At 38.4% G+C, this 21,362-nt stretch overlaps 2 protein-coding genes across 2 annotated transcripts; one reads left to right on the forward strand and one right to left on the reverse strand.

Annotated features, from left to right (window-relative positions):
- The first annotated feature begins 10,815 nt into the window (after window positions 1-10,815).
- cldni (claudin i) lies at window positions 10,816-13,070 on the forward strand. The gene is made up of 3 exons (XM_056753595.1): window positions 10,816-10,973; window positions 11,893-12,025; window positions 12,115-13,070. Exons 2-3 carry the CDS (start codon window positions 11,894-11,896, stop codon window positions 12,616-12,618), a joined length of 636 nt encoding a protein of 211 aa, XP_056609573.1. The 5' UTR covers window positions 10,816-10,973; window position 11,893; the 3' UTR covers window positions 12,619-13,070.
- A 54-nt stretch (window positions 13,071-13,124) lies between these two features.
- coro1a (coronin, actin binding protein, 1A) lies at window positions 13,125-19,761 on the reverse strand. Its single transcript, XM_056753593.1, has 11 exons — window positions 19,604-19,761; window positions 17,919-18,122; window positions 16,357-16,479; window positions 16,130-16,259; window positions 15,768-15,946; window positions 15,552-15,671; window positions 15,166-15,270; window positions 14,110-14,255; window positions 13,919-13,976; window positions 13,583-13,798; window positions 13,125-13,479 (listed from the first exon to the last, which is right to left on the reverse strand). The coding sequence occupies exons 2-11, from the start codon at window positions 18,114-18,116 to the stop codon at window positions 13,399-13,401; spliced, it is 1,356 nt and encodes a 451-aa protein (XP_056609571.1). The 5' UTR covers window positions 18,117-18,122; window positions 19,604-19,761; the 3' UTR covers window positions 13,125-13,398.
- Between the last annotated feature and the right edge of the window lie 1,601 nt (window positions 19,762-21,362).

Genomic DNA, 21,362 nt, shown 5'->3' on the forward strand with positions numbered 1-21,362 from the left:
GTGTAACGTTACATAAGCTAAAAATACTGACTGAAACGATGTCTCCACATTCGTTTTCTTGTACCACATTATCATTGTTAGTTAGTTTTATATTAATAGTACATCTTGTTCTTGTATATGAAGTTATATATGAGAAAGATAGTGTTTTCAGCTTGCCACTGTAAATCTGTATTTTTCTGTAAAATATTTGTGCACATTTATTTTTGTCACCTAATTGACCTGATGCACAGAACGTTCTGATTTAGTTCTGCAGTAATAATAGAACAGAATTGTATGGAAGAGAAAATTGGTATTACTGGATCAAGATGTTTGAATTGAAGCAGACATATGATGTATAATGTGCGAGAATGACTGAGCTGGCTTATCGAAAACAGGGAAGCTACTGTGCATAAGGTCAATTGTGATCCTAATAACTTTGACATCCTTAAAAGCTTTTCCATAAATTTATAGCAATTTTGTTGATCTTGGCTGTTTTGATTTTTCCCTTTAGATGCAGTCGTCAATGCACACAACACAACCAGTACAAAAGTAATGGAGACCATGTCCAAATATTTAAAATATGCACCAGAGAGGATGGGTGGTAGTGGCCTTAAGAAGACTCTTCCTTGAAGACACCTTTTTTTCCTTCTTTTTTAATGACTGTTGCTAGTAAAATGTTAAGTTCTACGAAAGACTTCTTGTTCTACAAACTTTCCTTACTTTTACTTGGATTCTTTTTCACTTAATTGTTGAGATTTTAGAATGTTACGAAATGTGTACATATGTTTGTTATTATTTTTATATATAGGCTATTGTGTATATTTGCAGTGTGTATGAAATTAGAATTAAAAGCTTTTTCCCTCTGCATTCTGATATCATTAAACCCTTAAGAAAGTGCTTTGTTGTTGAATGAGAATTTTTTTCAATAAATTATGTGAAAGTGTAAATGTGGAATATAGATGTATATTTAAATTCTAAGAAAATTATTTTTCCATTTGGTGTAATTGTTCAAAACTTTTTCTTTAGAAAATGAAGCATCTCATCCCTGCACTGCAGATTAATGAACATCTAATTGTTAGAAAGAGATTTTTTTTTTATGCCGTCCAATTGCAAATCATGTAGGCCTACAGCAAGTTAAATTAGTTGCTGAAAACACTATGGTTACCGAAAATCATAGTTTACATCTCAGTGTTGACGTTTAAGCAAAATTACAGGTACGCCGGTGAAACAGGGTTACAATATCAACGTTGATTCAATTTGCAAAATCGAAAGGTGATTCAACGTCGACAGAAGACCATAACCCGAAAGGCAAGAGTGAAACGACGTCGCGATTTCAACGGTGAATCAACGTTGTTTCTTCCGCGGTGAAACGACGTCGCAATATCAACGTTGATCCGTTTTGCAAAATCGAAAGGTAATTCACCGTTGATTCAACCATGGTACCTGACGTTGTTTCAACGGTGAATCAACGTTGAAATGCCGGCTGGGAACCGTTTAAAACTCTGGAATCTGAGGATGAAAAAAAATAGAAATATTGAGAAGTATCATAACCTTTGAAGTGGTTATTAAGAAGCGCTGTAGCAGGCTGTTGCTTAGAAGAAACAGGTTCGTTTTAAAGCCCTCCATTGGTTTACAGCTGTAATGACGTTTTGGTGAGGAGATTAACCTGAAAGCTGGAATTCATATGTCAAATCCTATGCATCAATATTTGCTAGTGAGTCCCTTTCATAACACTTATAATGCTGAGATACCTTTGTGCAATATTCTGCATTTTTTTTTCAAGGTTCAGTGCATTCAGTAATATAATTCAATATAACGACTTATCATCAGACACACTCAAGATTTGAGAAACCTTTTCAAATTTAATCACAATATATAAAAGTGTACTATTTCAGTGTATGTGTTCGATTCAAGTTAACGGGTGAAAACTTGTGGGGAATAATATGATGTTTGAGGCCACCTTTTTTTCTTTTAGTGTGAAAAGAAAAATGGATGCATTGTGTCTACACTTTCAAGTCAACTCAGTATTATTGTCATTCTGTAATGTGGGACATACAAAGGAATTAAATGTCTCACATGACCACAGTGTTGCATATGTAACATATAACTTATACCAGTGGTCTCCGACCTCTGAAGAACTACCGTCCCCACTCAAACACACCTGAACCATCTTATCAAGGTGTTCAGGGTTGTTTGATAAGTATAGACAGGTGTGCTGAAGCGGGTTGGAGATGAAGTCTGCAGGACCATAGTCTCCGGGAGCAGGGTTGGAGATCCCTAACATACACATTTAGCCACTAAGATTTCACCTATCTATATATATATATTATACAAATACTTTATAGTAGTATAAGTAGGCCTAACCAATGAGCTAAAAATTCAAGTATGTTTACCTGCAAAGTATTCTATTTATTTACATCTATTTATTTACATTTATTCACAATTTTCCTTGCTGCAAACCAGCTTTACATACATCATAATTAAAAACTTGATAATGAAAATACTAGGGGGAAAATTAAAGAGAGTATATGGTATTAAGGTGCATGGTATTTTTGCAAGTTTTTCTCTAAGCAATGTACACTGATGGAACTTACCGGAAAAAAATGCTATGATTGTCAGAAATTGTCAATAATTCAATTGAAGTATTTACTCTAGATATAATATTACTTTAAATATTGTTATTAGGACTGGGAACCTAGAATTACAATATACCAGAACAATTTGCAACAATATCAAAACGTGCAGGAAAAAATATATTTCTTAAAGAATGTAAACTTGCATCCACTGTATGTAGTGGAACTCAAGTTTTTATTTATGAATCAAACAAAATCAGCAGCAACTAGTGGGGAAAGAAAAGATAATAAACATCATCACGAGCGTCTGGCTGGAGTGGGAAGAGCATCAGGCCAGAACCGAAGCTTGGACTGACAACCTCTGGTGTTTTAGGGAACCTGAGGATGGGACATTAAAAACAAAACAAACTGATATTAGCGCAAGCATAGAGGACACTCATAAAAAGTGTAAGAAAGTTGTCTGTGTTTGGTTCGACAAGCTAATTTTATTGCGGCATAGACTGCTTAAGTTGAGTTAACAGCGTTATCGGTGAGTTAAGGGCTCGGCATAGTCCAGGCGAATTGCGCTTTCGTTCTGCGTTTTGGGGTAAAACGAAGCTCGAAAACTTTGAGAGACGGTATAGTGTTTTCGAAGAATTCAACACCCCTTTGTTTCTGGAGGTATTACAATTGCGTCGAAAAGTTACCACAGATTTGTGACCGTCAGCCCGGGAGGTTTCCAGCGCTGTTTTACGCTCTCGAAGCAGTGCCGGCTTCTTCACAGCCTTCTTAGCAATAGGCCTACTTGAAATAAGACCCTTATAATTCATTTTGTATCAATGGCTATTCAAATGCAAAATCATAGAATGAACGTCCTAGATCGACAAGGAAATGATATATAGTCTAAATATAGTAAAAAGAATATAATATTATTGTGGACAAATACAGCGCATTGCTGTTAACATTAAACCGCTGGCCACTCCGTCTGTGCAAGCCTGACTGTCTGTTGCCCAAATACATCTTCCCAACGAAACTATTTCTCATTATCTTCTTCTGTGGTTTCTCTTCTTGTGTTTCTCGTGGTAGTTTTCGCATATTCTGTGTAGGTTTACCTTGCGTCAATGTCCGGCTAATGAGGTAAACTCACTGCAAAAGTTGACGTAGTGTTTGGGTCACGACATTATGAATAATTCAAATAAAACGAAGGTGTGTTATCATGTTGACACTAAATGTACCATATAAAATAGTATGATGCACATAAAATATATACATACGTATGTATGTGTATGTAAACTATGTACTGTTGATCTCTTTCAGGCCAATTCTCCACAAAGATACTAGTAGTTAACAGAATAAACAGGGTAAAGAGAAAAACAGTCTTTGTTTGACAGTGACCTGTGAATAGTATTTCAAACTGAAAACATTACAATGTGATGGTAAAAATAGTAATTCATTGCTATTATTTGTCTACCTAAAAGCATTGATATTCACAACAGTAGCATGGATGCACACAAAAAGTTCAATACTATTGCTAAAACTATTGAAGCTTAAAAGAAAACCAAGTGTATGTCCTGTCTTTTCTCTCTGTAAACACAATGTATTACCTTGCCACTCAGTCAGAAGCTTAAGTGATGCCTATTTCTCCGTGTGTACGTGTTCACTACTTTCTGGATGGGTTGAACGCAGAGGTCACATTTCGGGTATGGGTCACCATACCTGACAAATAGGTCACTTTCACTTCACTTAACCGAGGGGCCTTATCTCCAGTTTAGGGCATTGTAATTTAGAAGAGGGATAAAGCCTTTCAAAATTGAAAATAGTCTTTATAATACACTTTTATGTATTGTGTTTAAGTTTGAAAAAAAGGTGTTATGTGACTTACGTCTGATGATAAAGCACAATACTGAATTATGTTACTGAATCCACCTTGAAAAACATTGCAGAACAATGCACAAAGATATCTCAGCGAACCAGCTTCCAATACCAAAAACGTATTGGGAGATCTTTTGTACACGGACCCTGGTTGGAGCCCAGTCTGGGAAAGAATGGCTTTATTTGTGGAGTTTGCTCTTCTCCCTGTGTCAGTGTGGATTCTTTACACCTAGCAAATCATCCATACAAAACTGTTGCTTTCCTTTTTTGTTTATTTAACAAGCAAACAAGTCATAAGTTAGTTGGCTATATGGTCATTAAAAGTTGGCCATCCTGTTGCTCACCCCCTCTCCATTCCTAAATAACTAACACAATGGAAATAAATAAGACAGAGGTATATACCAATATGTGATAACCAATAACCAGTAAAAACATTCACTTAATGCCACCACACCCAGGTTGCCTTTATAAGTCTTAAGGATGTTATGAAAGGGGCTCACTGACCAAAAATGGATGCATTGGGATTGACATATGAATATCAATATTGATTTTCATTTAGTTTTAGTTTTCATTTAGTCACTAAACAAACTCGTCTATAGAAATGTGCCATGGTATAAGTGTTTGTGAAAATGTTATTTGGAGAAAACATGCAATTAGACTTACACAATGGCCATGCCATTCAGCGTTTAAAAGGTCCATTTAGACAATATTTGATTTTTTATTATTATTTAATCCTCATAAATAGTTGTAGACTACTTAATGTCGCAAAATACATTGCTCAGAATATATTTTAGATAAAAAAGGTTGCAATTTCAAAGTCTGTTGGTTTGTTTGAGCAATAAAGCCATGCCAGTAGGTAGTGGTAAGCTCCGTGGTCATTGTGCATGCACAAAACAACGTGTTAACACGCAAATACGTCAAAGCGTTAGTTTCACACGTTTTGGCCCCTCTGGCCTTCCATAAAAGTTGAGTGGGTAATAATGCTTGTTTGAGATGGCCAAATTCTGCGCAGAAACGATCATCGGTGATCAGCGGAAGATGCATGTCCGAGTTACGTCTTCCTTCCTCGGATGTCATCCTGACGTGTGGCAAAAAACTCTCGCGACGGCCCCTATATACACTGCACGGCTGCGACGCGGCTACCGGAACGGATCGCGGATATTCAAGTCCAGTGGTTCTCAACTCTGGCCGGCGAGATCCACTTTCCTGCCGAGTTTAGCCCCAACTCTGATAAAACACCTGAAGATGGTAATCAGTGACTTCAGGAACAGACGCGTTCAACTTAATGTTGGGCTGTGCAGATTGTTTGGCATATCGCATTAAAGTACGGCGACAGCGATTCAAATGCGTACCGAGCAATCTACACTTGATCTCATACACTGATAGATTTGAGAAGCGCCGCATTAAGGCCCGTTCAGATTGCCCGCGATAACATTCCAGAACTAAAACCATAGATTCTTATGTAGCCTTTGATATACACCGCGAATATCCGCGGGGATAAGTTTTTTTCGTCTACTGCGACCAATCTTTCCCCATTCGCAAAGCGAAGAAACGGACCGTCCAATGAGAATCGATCATCATCAATGGACTATTCATATTCATCCAGTTCTGTGTCCGGTATTGTTTATGCTACGCGTGTCTCTGATCCAGCTTGGATATACTATTAAAACCATATTTCTGTTTATGTCTTGTCTTGCTCTTTGGACTCTCCCCGTCACACGTGAAAATTTGAGGTGGCATTCAAATATAAAAGTATAAACAGTATACATAAACTAATATATATAATCTTTCATATAAATACAATTCACATGTTATGTTGTAGTATGGGATATTACAAATACAATGGAGGTACCAGTAAAGTCATCAAATACAATCAGTATCTTAAAATGTCTTTATTTCTCTTTATATACAATAACTAAGCAGTTTTAATTGTAGGTCAAAAGCACAGGTACATGTAAACAAACATCAAGTCAAGTGAACACATAAGTGTTTGTTTAAATAGTACAGCTGCAATGCAAATGCCATTTGGTAACTAATTAAACCCCAGACCATCTTCCTGAAGTAACGATGAAAACGATCACGGTACAGCTTTAACTCCTCAATCGGTGTGAACCCAACATGGTCTTTTTCTCTTCCTTTGCTCATTCAGGCAAAAAACAGTAAACTCGTCTTCGCTGCCGCTGGAGAAATCCATTTCTTGTTCTGCTGTTAGGGTACGCATTAAGCTTTAAGCTTTTCTTCTTCTTAGCAGCCGAAGCTTGAATAGCAGTTGATCGCCACCTAATGTTTAGGCGTGAGATATAATCTCCATCAGCGCCATCTACAGTGCGGTACAAATAGAACACAGGCGAAATTCGTTTCGTCGTTGATATGAAGGCTGCCGGGTCGGGTATTCGTTTTGTTTTTCCGCATCTTCCGCAATCTCAACGGGCCTTTAAGTTGAACACTTCTGTTCCTAAATACGCTGATTAGCTTGTTCAGGTATTTTATATCAGAGTTAGGGCTAAACTCGGCAGGAAAATGGATCTTGCGGGCCAGAGTTGAGAACGTCGAGTTATGCAATCTACTGTTCCCAAAAGGAGGGAAACGAGGTACAACACATGACTCTTGCGCTCTTGTGCCATCTACTGAATACACATATATTCACGCCTTAAATGGCAAATAACGCATGACGATGTGGGCGGGGTTGCCTGCCCACAGCATATAAATGCAATCGAATGTGTCATTCCCTTTGTTCAGTCCAGTTCTTCGCCGAGTTTACGACTTCGCGGGGGCAAGATGTGTTGTACCTCGTTGCCCTCCTACTGGGAACAGTAGTTATATGCATGACTCAACATACCCATTAAGTCGGTCTACTCGGTACATGACTATGTGACTTTTATTCACGCCCCGTCATGTCGCCGAACTAAACATAAAGTACCAGCACCGTCACGTAACCCATGCATCTCATGGAGGTGATGGCCCCTGGCCTGAAAATCATGCGGTGAGCACAGACCGAGCCAATGTCGAACATAACCAAACAAACGCGTGCAGTGACACCCAACTAGCTGCCGCGCAAAAGTCCTCTACAGGGACTCCTCTTAACAGTGCCCATGAAGTTGCCATGCCCCTTGTTGAGTGTGCACGCACCCCCATAGGCAGGTCCAAACCCCTGCTCTTGTTTGCAATAGATATCGCGTCCATGATCCAAAGGCGCGGTTTGGACAGCGGCTTTCCCGAACTGGATTGGCAATACATACAAATAGCTGATCTGAGGAACCGTGGCTTGCGACTCCTCCACATACCTACGCAGAGCCTGAACTGGACACAAAGCACATAGTTTCTTGTCCTTCCTGAGTCCTCAGAAATGGTTGACAGGGCAGGCAGCTCAAAGGGGAGTGTGTTTTATGTCCCCGACAAGACTTTAGGTATATACGTTGCATTTGGGCGCAGCGCCACCTTCGACCCATCCAGAGCAAACCGCATACATGAGGGATTCACTGAGAGTGCATGTAGATCACCCACTCATTTCGCCGATGCCAGCGCCAGCAGCAGCACCGTTTTATATGACAGCATTCTAAGATCTAAAGAATCCAAGGGTTCAAAAGGGATCCACACATAGCCTCCAGAACTGAGACAAGGTCCCATGAAGGAACCATTGATTTTATAACGGGCCTCAGACGCCTTGCCCCCTTCAGGAACCGAACAGCGAGTGGGAGTGCGCTTGGGGTAGCACCGGTTATGCTTTCATGACAGGCCAAGTTTGCCGCAAAATGAACTTTTATAGTGGAGTGGGAGCGACCCTGTTCCAATAATTCCTGCAGTACCGTCAAAACCCCACAATCGGGTACTGATGAGGTGAAAATGCTATCTGCCCACACCAATTTTCAAACATGTGCAATTTCAGCGCATAAAGTGCCCTTGTCGATGGCGCTCTAGCACTCTGAATTGTCTCCACCACATTGGTAGGGAACCCCGCTGCCCCCCCCCCGCTCCCTTTCAGTGGGTAAGCCAACAGAGAACAAAGCTCTGGAAGAGGATGCAGAATCTGCCCTCCTGCTTGTTCCAGTAGGTCGTAGGAGCGGGAAAGATGCCTCCAACGATGCCACGATGCCTCCGACAACAACTCCATGATTCCCATGAACCATGTCCGTGCCGGCGAAAATGCGTATAACAGGGTATGGGGCCATACATGCGACTGCCCGTCCCTCCGAGAACAAAACTGGGTTTCCCCAGGGAACCAGAGTCTGAACGCACGAAGGCGTGATCGTTACCTGTCTGTGTAGATGCTGTGGCGCGTTAAATCTCGTGCTCAGTACCCATCTCTGGAAGGCACGCATAAAGAGGAGACCCAACCGGACTGCCACTATCATTGAGGCCATGAGCCCCAGCAGTCTCAATATTAAATGAAAACGGACCAGTTTGCCCAGCTGGAACTGAGCCAGGCAGCTGTGAAAAATCTCGATCCTTCGTACTTACAGCATAGCTGTGTTCTGTACGGAATCTATCTCCAAAACGAGATGTATTATCTGCTGCTTTGGGACCAGGGAGCTCTTTTCGAGATTTATTCGAAACCCCAGAACCCGCAAATGGGAAACAAGTGCTTGTGTCTGTAACACTGGTTGCTTTCTGTTGTCTGAGGCCAGGAGTAGGTTGTCCAAATATGCGAAAACGGTGCTAGTGCTGCCTCTATGCATCCTGTTAAAATGCGTGGTGCTTGGTACAGCCCGAACGGTAGGACTTGAAATTCATACGCGGTCTCCTTGAAGGAGAACCTCCGAAATTTCCTGTGCCCTGGGTAATTTGAGATATGGAAGTATGCATCGGTTCCATCCACTTATGTTAACCAGTCTCGGGGATGCAAGGAACACAGAGGATGTCGTACCGTAAGCATCTTAAATTTGATTGTCTGAGATGTTTGTTCATTCGTCTTTGTTTGCGTCAAATCCGCACAGCAAATACAAAATTAGCGTAAAAAAATTATGTCAATTTCAAAATAAACATCCTGTGCAGACTCCCAATGGTATTTCACAATATCCCTGACATAAGACCATAAATGGAAGACGAGAGGGTTATCCTCGATCAAAACCAGCAGCGAATCTTAAACGACCAGTTACTGAAACCCTATTATTGTATTTCCAAGACCCAAATAAATAGTGCGATCCCAATGTTTTGACCCATGCAATGTATTTTTGGCTATTATTAAAAATTTTCCTGCGCTACTTAAGACTGGTCTTATGGTCCAGGATAACATATATGGTTGATTATAATATGTAGGCCTAAAAGTTTTTATTAAACATACAAAAGTAAATATAAATGTATACAGATGTTAAGAAAGGCTTTGTAAATCAATATTGTTTTTTAATGATTTTTTATTACTAATAACCAAAATGTACTGTTGTTTTTCTATAACTGAACTCCAGCTGTCGCAACTTTCCATCTCAAGAGTTTGAGAGTATATACTCAACATCTGTCTGTCTGCCTGTGATTGATTAATCTTTTCATTTCAGGCTTATCAATAAATGTTTGCATTTTATTTTGTAGACAAAACTATTATTGTGCCAACATATTTCAACATATTTCTTACTATTATTCTAAAATTTAAGAAAAAGCAAGAAATGCTTTTGAAATGCATGAATAAGTAAGGAAAACCAGGCAGCTATGAAGATCCCAGAATAGATGGAAATTCCTTCAATACTTCACAAAAGCATCTTAGAAGAAGATCAAGAAGGTATCTGATAAAAGGTTTAAATGGTTTACCTCTTTTTACTTTTCTGCAATCACTTTCATGTGCATGTATAGTGTTACAAATCAGTGAAATCTTTAAATTCACAGAAGACCTACGGAAACTATTTAAAATATTTTGTTAATCTGTCTTCAGTTTGGCACTCGAACTTTTTATATTCAGATACATGTTTTTAAATGAATCCATTGTTGCCTAGCATCCCAATCTCCCAATCTCTGTGTTTCACAATTCAAAGCCCACCCACTCAACTCATGATCGTTTCTATACGTCATGTGTGTTTTGATGGTGACTGGTCATGAATCATGGTGTTATGATGTTGGAATACAAACTCATCCTATGTTTATGATTGTTGATTATGTAAGAAGAAAGCATGTGATAGTTAATGGATTTTTTTTGGACAATGTAAACGTACAAAGAAAAAAATGACGAAATTAAAAATAAGACGTTGTATACATGTAAACTATTAAATATCTCGTTATGGTCTTCGAATGAAAAAACTAAATTGATAACAAATTATGAATAAAATGGAGATCGGCCTCCTTACTATGAGAAGTTGGAAAATGGTGGGATAGAAGGTTGGGATAAAGAACGCAGAAGAGGGAAAAAGGAACAAGTCTAGTCTGGCCTTTTCCTCTGTTATACCGACCACCTGCCTCCCAATTTTACTCCACCCTCTGCATTCCTCTACATAAGCTTACACACATCACACCAACTTCATCAGAGGTTACCGTTGTAAAGCTGAGAGACTACCAAAGAAAAAGACACAAATCGAACCGGGACGACTTAGAGAAGAAACAACAGGAAACTACAAGAGAGTTCTTCATATTCTCCACACTTAATAAAAGGTAATAAAAACATTTTCTTTAAAAAATAGTTAAAAGTATAGAATAGTAAGCTTTTACAATGAATCAGCCTATAATTTATTGATAATAATTTTAAATCTAAGAAATAAGGGGAAAACTGTGAAATCTCATTTACAAATAAAAAATTAAGTAATTTTCAGCTTTGATCAGACTTCTGTGTGATTAAAGGAGGTTACAAGGGCGGTTCCCTTGTGTTTCGATACCAAACAGTTATTTTTACTTATGCCTGAAAGAAAGCTGTGTAGATGAATGTTAACATTAATATAAAAAAAAATCTTTGTACTGTATGTAACAATATATAATACACTGTTTCTGTTAAAATTATTTTAAAAGATTGCATCTTTGTCACCCTCTCTTTTTTGGGATAAACCAAATTGTGCCCACACACCACCTGGTCACCTCCTCTAGTTCTTGACCAATCCATCAAGCTTTGCGTTGTGTTAGTAAAACAATGCAGTGGTGCTATACAGAATCAAAAAGTTAATTGCGATGAATGCAGAAAAAAAGCCACAAACATTTGTAGGTGAGTGTGTAGGAAAATGGAAACAAGTTATTATTGTACTGCCACCCGCCACTAGACTAAAATACATTGAGATCAACTTAAGACCATCTTCAGGGAGTGGAGGTTTTTCTGTGGCCAGGAGCAAAGGAAAGATAGGTGGGGTTGTTTGGACCTGTTGAGACTTGAGGCTTGCTTCAAGATTTAGGGTTAAGACATTGTTTTTCACTACAGCTCAGAGGTAAAAATTCCTGTATGGGCATGTCTGAAGGGCGGAGCCATTGCATATGGGAATAAATATATGCTACATGCAATAACAAATAGATAAGCTCTAGAAAGATAACACAAGTGAGAATTTAAAACCTCAATCTTTATCATTTTCCTTTTTGTAATCTCTTTTAGAATGGGCTCATCTGGTGTACATATTGTGTGTGTGGCGCTGGGAATCTTAGGTCTCATCGCTGCCATTGTGACCATCGCTGTTCCAAGATGGAAGATTTCTTCCTTCACTGGCCAGAACATTATCACTGCCCAGGTACACAACCACTGCTGAAGATACAAAATATTTGTTTTTGTTTAAAGATTTGTTATTGACATTAATAACCTCTCTATTTCCCCGCACAGCTTGAGGAGCAGGGTTTATGGATGGAGTGCGTGGTCCAGAGTACTGGACAGCAGCAGTGTAAGGCTTACGAATCGCTGCTCATCCTGAGTTCTGACCTGCAGGCAGCCCGGGCCATGACTATCATCAGCAGCATGCTCATCTGCCTGTCATTGCTTATTCTGTGCGCTGGTGCTGATTTCACCACTTGCATTGAGAACCAGGACATCAAACCCAAAATCAGCCTATTGTCCGCCATCGGGCTGCTGCTTGCGGGTTTGCTGCTGATCATTCCCGTTAGCTGGTCTGCTCACAACGTGGTGCGCGATTTCAACAATCCATTGTTCCCTCAATCTCAGAAGAGAGAGCTGGGTGCCTGCATCTTTGTGGGCTGGGCTGGTGGAGTCCTGCTGCTGGTGGCTGGAGGTCTGCTGTGCTGCTTTAGCCGACCCTGCTCTGGAGGATCAAGTGGAACTGCCAAATACTACAGCAATAGCGCCTCCGCTCCAAGCAAGAATTATGTATAGATAAGAGTTGGTTAAGCTAGGGCATAGCCATGGTAATTGTAACTGCAGTATAAAATGTATCTATGCTAGTAAATGCTTTAGTAGTTGGGTATGGACAAGGTTAATCTGGAAATCTGTAAATAATTCAATTTTCAAGCTAATCATAATTATTGAGCTATTGAACAGCTATGAAATAATGTTAAGCATATCTTTTGAGTTGACAGCTGATTTCTGTATCATGATATTGCTAATGAAGCGGGTTCAGATATCCGCAGCTATGTACAAAAGCATTTGTTAATCGAAATTCAGCTTGTGTCCAAAACTCTTTCGGGTCATTGTTTCTGTGTCTGTCTATTTTTTTAAAAGCTGTAAAATTGCTAAATATTTAGACAGAACATATTTTTGAGGAATTCAGGTCAACATTTCATTTTATGTATTTTGAATTTGTTTTCAATAAAATGTTAAAGATTGAATTCATTTGTGTTTTACAAAAAAACATCATGATGAATTTTCTACACAGAAATGAATAAGTTAAAATACCAGATATTTATTTCAAATTCTATAAAACATACATTTTAAAATGAGCTTTAAACAAATCTGATCACATTAAAGAATATTTTTAACTAACAAAATCCCTGAATGTGGGCAACACAATTTTTATCCTCTGAAAACATTTCCCATATTTCTATTTATCTTGTTTCCATGAACGTATTTTATTATTTCATTATACACAAATCTTTTACACATCCATCTGCATTTCGCATTCATGTCTCATCACCTTGCACCCATCTCTCTCATCAGCTACTTGCTTTCCAGTTCGCTCACTCGCTTGGTCAAGTCCTCGACCATCTCTCTCAGTTTCTTCACCTCATTCTGCAAGGCCTGCACGTCCAATATGTAAAACAGAGAAAGACAAACCAGCTTAGTTTAGACTGACGCTCAGTCATATACTTTACATAATTCACTGTTTGATCAATTTTCTTACCGCACTGTCAGACTGTCGGTTGCTTAAGGAAGATGATGTGGTGCTCATCAAGCTCTTGATCACTTTAAACTCTTTATTCTTGGTGGTTGCTACGAAACCATCTTTCAACGATATCAGGATTGGTTCTCCATCTTTACCATCAAACCATTCATCTGCCTCCACCGATGGCTCCGGACCAATCGTATCAGGGTAAAGATCCTCTTGAAACAAGTCAGACTAAAGCAAAGAAACAGAATTAAATTCAACAAGATTTTTTACATTTCAAGTCAGCAATGACTTGATGCTACATATGCTAGTTGATTTAGTTTAATGAATAAATGTTTTAGTCCAACTTACTTTACGAGGCACGGTCATCACAATAGGCTCACACTTTCTTTCATGGAGTTTATAGAACCTGCAGAGAAGTGTTTAAACAAACAATAATAAAGAGGTTAAACTATACGCCGAATAATACAATTTGTTTTATATGTCTATGGTTGAAAGCATGTAAACTATATATCAGCTTGTTACAGCTTGGATGCGTTTACCTTGCAATCTCACACTTGTTGACCTCCAAGCCTCTTTTAGGCATGTAGCCCATGCCCTTCTGACTCTCTTTACTGCTGTACATGGAGAGATAGTGAACGTATGGGGCCTCATCTGTGACCTCAAAGTATCTGATGCTGCTGTCACCCTGTTGAATGATATACAGAGGGTTAAAAACAAACAAACTTTAAGACTTTACACTGGACAAATCCAGTTACCATTGTGTAAGACAAACACTCTGTAATCAAATGCAAAAGATGTTAGGAAATTGCACATTTGGTGGTGATGCCGTTATTAAGAGGCTGCTGCTTATTACTTTATATAAGATATCAAACGTAGGATGAGAACTTCTGTAAAGTTTGACACGAGGCCATGAAGATTCACTATTTCATATTTAATCTACAGCTGTCAAACGATTAAAGCGATACTTCACCCAAAAATGGAAATTCATTTACTCACCTTGGAGTTGTTCCAAATCTGTATAAATTTCTTTGTTCTGATTAACACAGTGATATTTGGAAGAATACTCAAAACCAGACAGATTTTGGCCCTCATTGACTACCATAGTAGGAAAAAATACAAAAGTAGTCCAAAGTGCCCCAGAAATCCTGACCTACATTCTTCAAAATGTCTTCTGTGTTCAACAGAACAAAAATGGGAGTCGATGGGAGTCAATGGGGCAAAATCTGTCTGGTTATAAGCAAATTTTTAGCAAAGACTAAAAGTTTGTGTTTACATAATCTCTTTGCACTGTGCATATTAATTTTGTTTTATAAACACAAAAAATACACATGGATGTATATATATTTAGGTAATATTTAGATGTATTTATTTATATTAACCAACCATGTTTAATAATTTATATATATATATATATATATATATATATATTCAAAATATATTCATGTATTTGTATGTGTTTAGAAATACAAAATATATGCACAGTACACAGATCGTTTGACAGCCCTAATTTGAATGTAATATGAATGAGTAAATATGTCTAAGATCTGGCCTTTTTTGTGGAAAGTAGTGTTTAAAGGCATGTGAATGTTTCTTGCCTTTCCACAAAGGTAAACGATGCCGGTGTCTGGGTCAAAAAACGGTAACAGCACTCCACTGCTGGTGTCTAGCTCCTGCAGAGTCATAGCTTCCCCAAAGTTCAACTGCAAGCACAAAGAACACTTTTGAAACCACTTGACATAAACTTCTATGACTTTCCAATTGAACTAACTAACTAATTAAAACATTTACGCCATTGAGACCTGTAAGTCTTAAAAAACTTTAATTTATAACTTTAAAAACTTTTTTCATAAGCATGCAGCTGTTCTTTTTTAGAACTACGTACTTAGTTGACATGATTAGGATGAAATCAAATCGATTCTGACTTGTTACCACACTTTATTAGTTAGCAGAATTTTTTTAGTGTACTTCATGATGTACTCACAGGGTCCCACAGGGCAACCTGCCGCTCGCTCATGCGGCTGAAACCAGTGGTCAGGATCTTCCCATCAGACACAAAGACAGCTTTAATCGGCCTGGAGCCTTCATGAGGTTTGTCCTTCTCCTGAAACGCAGAGATCACATGAGCAGTGTCATTTATGTGACTGTACGTACGAGGAGGCATGGAAGCAATTCAATCACACTGTAAAGAAGCACGCACACAGATGACCGTGCCCTCGCGAGGGTCAAAGACGCGTAGTTTCTTATCCTTGCAGGCGGTGACGATCTGAGAACCGTTTCTGTTCCAGGAAGCACTGTAGATCTGATCACTGTGCGAATCAATGCGCAACACTGATTCTCCACGGGCCACGTTCCACAGAATAATCACATTATCACACCCTTCAGAGAGAAAAAAAGAGGCAAGGGAGATATGGTGAGTGAAGTACACAGTGGTGGAATCCAGAGATAAGATAAGAGAGCATGACAGTGTATGTAAATGATCAGCAGAGGGTGATATTGCTCTGTTTGGATCATGAATGAATGCCCTTTTGGCTCTTGAGCGGATGCCAGATGTTAGGTTACCTGCGCTCATTAGCACATTATGGGCAGTGGGATGCCAGCTGAGGATGCCCACACGTTTAGAGTGGCCGTCCAACTTGACCACGGGATCCTTCAGAGGTGAGACCAGACCCCCATCTGGAATCTCCCAGATCTATTAGATAACAACAACATGTAATATGTGATTTTAGTGCTTGGTATACATCATTTAACAATAGGCCTAGATAAATAAAGGAGGACATGTCACTCACCATGACACTACAGTCTTCAGAGCCACTGGCAATGATGTTGTCATTGTGTGGGCAAAACTCGATGTCTAAAACAGGTCCAGTGTGACCACAGACAGTGGGTGAGGACATGTCAATGCGACCAGTCTATGAAACAGAACCAAGGGAGGCAAACTTAGACAAACATGGACAAAAAATACACAAATAATTAAATACACAACTGCAACATGAAACATGTCTTGCTCTTTAACAAACAAGCTGATGGGAGCAGAAAAATTGTTTAGGTAGAGTTGTGGAGGGAATGAGTTCTGTGACTTTGGTCATCTGATCTTAATTTTACATCGATGCCTTCAATTATACCTATTAACTTCTAACCCAGTTAGAAAGGACAGCATTCTGCTGGAGTTCCCATCATGTACATGGAAATATTTAATGTCAAATGGGACTGTTGTGTTCAGGTCCATGTGCAAGAGGCATTTATATATGATCAATTCCCTTTAAAAAAATAAAACAATTCAAATTTTGTTGAATTCAAAGTTCTTCAGAAATCAAACTGTACCAGGAACTTTGCTTTTTATACAGTCGGGTGTAAAGATTTTCATATATTATCAACGTCACAATTTTCACATTTAATTGAAATGTTTGCCTCTCAGAATTAGGTGTTAACACTAAAAATACAAAGCGTGATGATCAATAAACCAAAGAATCAGTGCACAAAAACTTTTCAAGCCACTCAAATGACTTGATTCAATTTTTTTGTGTGCACAGAGCAACAATGACTATTGAGCAATGCACTCCCCAGGACATCGAAGAGGACATAATGCTCATTCACATTCTAGTATAAGATCCAGGTAGAGCAACAAATGGAAACAAAAAGGAAACAAATCTGAATTAAATGTTATAAAATAAATTTCTATTGAAATCCCCAAAAGTGTTTGTGTTCTGTAAAATAAAATTAATCTAAACAGTCATACATTTTGAAGTGTGTAAAAACCTTTGTGCACATTTTGACTTTTTGACAAAAAGTCAATCACACAATGAAAGCAGACACGTCAAATATTTTGCACTTGAAGCGTCAAAGGGCAGCTGTCGTTTTTCTCACTTTTTTTTCACTCACTCAATCTGCAAGCTGTCACCACATCCTGTGCAGAGTTGACAGCTACACACTCCAAATATGGCAAAAACAAGTGCAAGAGTGCCGAAAGAGAAGAGATGCTAGATCTGGTGACACGTAACAAGGAAACACAACCTTGAACTTCCTTATTTAGACTTCATGCATCTCTAAAATTCAGACATTTAGAAGAACATTCGATACAGGTAACAGTCTGTCACCTATTTGAGTTGTTGCTTGAGTTTGAATAAGAACTTTACTGCAGCTAAACAATTCAACTCTGATTTTAACACAGGCCCACACACAAATGCATATATAGTGTATATGAATACATATGGAATCAACAATCTATAGAGGAAAGGGTATATTATTTAACTATTGTATCGAGTTCTTTCACATATTCTTTCACAATTTTGCCATCACTAGGTGTTCTGGTGTGACAAATTTAAACCTAATGTGTGTGATGAAGATGCACCTTGTTCAGGGGTAGGACAATAAAAGCTCCTCCACCGCTGGCATCCACAATCATGGCCACAAACTTGGGGTTGACAGAACAGAAGTTGCTGTCCCAAGTCATCTGGGAGATCCTGATGTCATCATAGCACTGATCCGCCTTTACCGCCTGGCCAAAGACATGACGGAACTTGCTGGACCTGACCACCTTCCTAGACATGGTGACCTGAACAAAAGTTGAGGTGAAAAGATAAAAATACATACATGTAAGAGGTATATGAACAAGAATGAATCATATAATGGGCGTCACATAAACTGTAAAACATATTTTCATCATGTCAAAAAAACATACTTTTCATTCATTAGCATCACACTTTACACCTTGAATGTTATTTTAAGGTGGGACTGAAAGGGGATGTAAGTTTATTATTTTTCACAAAATACCTAAATGTTACGATAAGTTGTAACGTTTCGTCATTTCCTTTGACTCAAATTTGGTGGTGAGGTAGGCTGCACTTAAGTTGGATTCTTGGTGTTATACCGAAATGCCTTTGAATTCGAATAACTAGCAATGAATAGTTACAGAAAATGGCCAAGTGAGTTACTAAAATGCTTCAGACAAATAAAACCAGAGAAATATAGAGAAAGCATCTGGCCAGTTGCCCCAGTTCATCATTCTATGTTTCAAAGTACATGTAGGCAATGAGCAAGAAAGAGGAAGGAAAGAGGAAACTGAAGAACTAGAGAAGGAAACGTTCTGTGTACTTCTCCAAGTCTAATGCCACGTTGTGTGCAGATTTAGGTAATAAAGCATTTTAACAGTATACCCCCTTTTCCATGCATCTCCCTTTTTATTGCACTCTCTCTCTCTTTATTCATTAGTGTAAAAATACACATTTTTATGCATACATCAATCGTTTTTCATTCTATTGAAATATGAAATGTTACACAACTTTATAAAACAAGAGAAAGTAACGATAGTAGAATTGGATGAATAGCACAGCAACTGTGGGAGCACACACGTTCAGTTAAACCACATCCTTCCACTCAAACGACCAACAGTTATTACAACCTATACGGTATGTTTAAATACACATCGCTATTTCTTATTTTCTTCCCTTGTCGTGCATAAATGGCTAATTTAAGGCATATGGAAAGCAGCAACTTGCATTGTCTCCTTAGTTTCTGTGCAACAATTATGATATTGAACGATGTTTGAAGTTCTCTAATGTGACATGTATTTTGTTCTTGTTGTCAAACATATAACAACTTCACAACTTCCTCAAATAATCAACCGCATCCACAGTTCAGAAAGGACACCTACTCAATAAGGAATGCAAGTTCCACTTTAAATATTTTATTTTAAACAATCATTAAAAAATTGTTTCTCTTTCGCCATATAAAATATTATAGAACGAGTAAAATATATAAAAACACTGCGCTTATAAATAACTAAAGATGGATGCGTCTCAAATGTCAGGCGCGTGAGCTTTGCGAGATTCGAGGCTCGTGCTGTGCTGAGGTTTATTCTGACGTTTATTTGGCTCAGCCTATTCAAAGTGCGTTTGGAGTCACGTCTGCCCCAAAAATGTTCTCTAGGTAGCTTGGTAGTTTTTAAAAACGCATCCGAAGATTAGCAATGGGATGCAAATCACTGAGCTCCCGGCATCCTACTAACATATAATGTAACGGGACGGGGAACTGTACCTGTGAGCTGTGGCTGGGGATGGGCCTCTGGCTCCTGAGGTGTGAGGATGAAGAGTTGGATTCCGACGGCGGACACAGATGAGGTGAAGAAGGTGAATGGCAGTAGTTGTGGCCAGAGCTCACTCTAAATCATGGAGGAAGTGAGAGTTTGAAATGTAGATGAGAATGGGAGGTGTCTTCGCTTTATGTTTCCTTTTAAAGCGCTTTAAGTTGCAAGCGCATCACGTTTTTTTTACCATATACAAACGCGACCTTGAACACTTTCTTTAGGCTACGAAATGGCAGAATACTCAAACGCTGCATTAAAGTGAATACTTTTGTAATGACAAACGATGGTAAATTACGTCTTATATGAGCAGAAACAGATAAGATGTCAGAAACAGTGAATATATTTTACGTTAATGGGTCAAAATTATAATATGCTATACAAAGCAAACTGGGATTAAGCTCACATAAAGTACTTTAGGCCTATTAAAAACGACAAAACACTAAAATGTATTATGAATATTATTTAATAACAACATTTAATAATAAACTAATATAATCACAATAATTAGGAATTATTTGGTGTTGGCAAGGATTAAATGGATAGTTCAACCATAAAAGGAAAATTATTTCCCGTATTCCAAACCTATATAACGTTTTCTTCCCGAACACAGGGTATTTGGAAAATCGTTGGTACCAAATAGCTAACAATGGCCCAATGGACACAAAACGACTTCAAAATATCTCTTTTGTGTTTCACAGAAGAAAGAATCACATAGGTTTTCAATGGCACGTCGTAGAATAAATTATATCATTTTTTTGAGGCCTCAAATCTATTGCACTTGGCAGCCAAACTATTATATGGTAAAGTATTATAATTAGTGCTGTCAATCGATTATAACATAATATGATTAATCACACATTTTTTCGAAAATAACATTCATATTTTTAAATATACTTTTACATTCGAATAATTTCACATTTAATCTCCAAATTAGGCAACATTCTGATATTAGTACTGAAACTGATGTCTCCATTAAATTGATTATTTTTTCTTTATTTTAACATTGATTATAGCCGTTCCACATTGAAGTAGCCTACAGTATGATTGAGAGCTATCGTGTCTTTACAGTTAGGAAATGTACGGAAATTAAGTTCTCAAACACTTTACAGTCTTACAGTCTAAATTCTCAATTAAATACAGAATTAAAGCTACAAAACACACTGAATTCTTCTATTTTTTTGTTCTTAGATTAACATTAATGAGCGGAGTCACAGCAGCAGGTTTAAGAATACTGCCCCTGCTGCTATATGAATATCTGACGTCCTTTCCCATTTTAAAGGAGCCATTCTTTTGCTGTTTTTGAGGCTTTGATTATGCTTTTTGGGTGTTTAGCAATGTATGTTCATGTTTCTAGTTTCAAAAAACGCTTTATATTTGACATATTTCAAGTCTATTATTCACTGCTGTCCCTCTTCTAACAAAACGACTGGATTTCTTACAGTATATTTAGAGTCCCTCCTTCCGAAACGCTCTGATTGGTAAAGCTGACCAGGTCTGTCGTGACTGGTTCCCCGCTTAGAGTGTGTAAGGATGTCCCACCCATACCATATCAGCAAGCTTCGGCTTCTCAGGCTGTTGTGATTGGTCGGTTTCCCTCTCAGTGCACGTGTATTCATAAACTTTGGCTTTTACTAATAAACAGTAACAATGGCGTCAACTTCACTTCATCAGATTAAAACATGCGGATCGATCGAAGTGTAACGGAGGTCT

The sequence above is a fragment of the Triplophysa dalaica genome, chromosome 7 (genome assembly GCF_015846415.1).
Source record: "Triplophysa dalaica isolate WHDGS20190420 chromosome 7, ASM1584641v1, whole genome shotgun sequence".
NCBI lineage: Eukaryota > Metazoa > Chordata > Actinopteri > Cypriniformes > Nemacheilidae > Triplophysa > Triplophysa dalaica.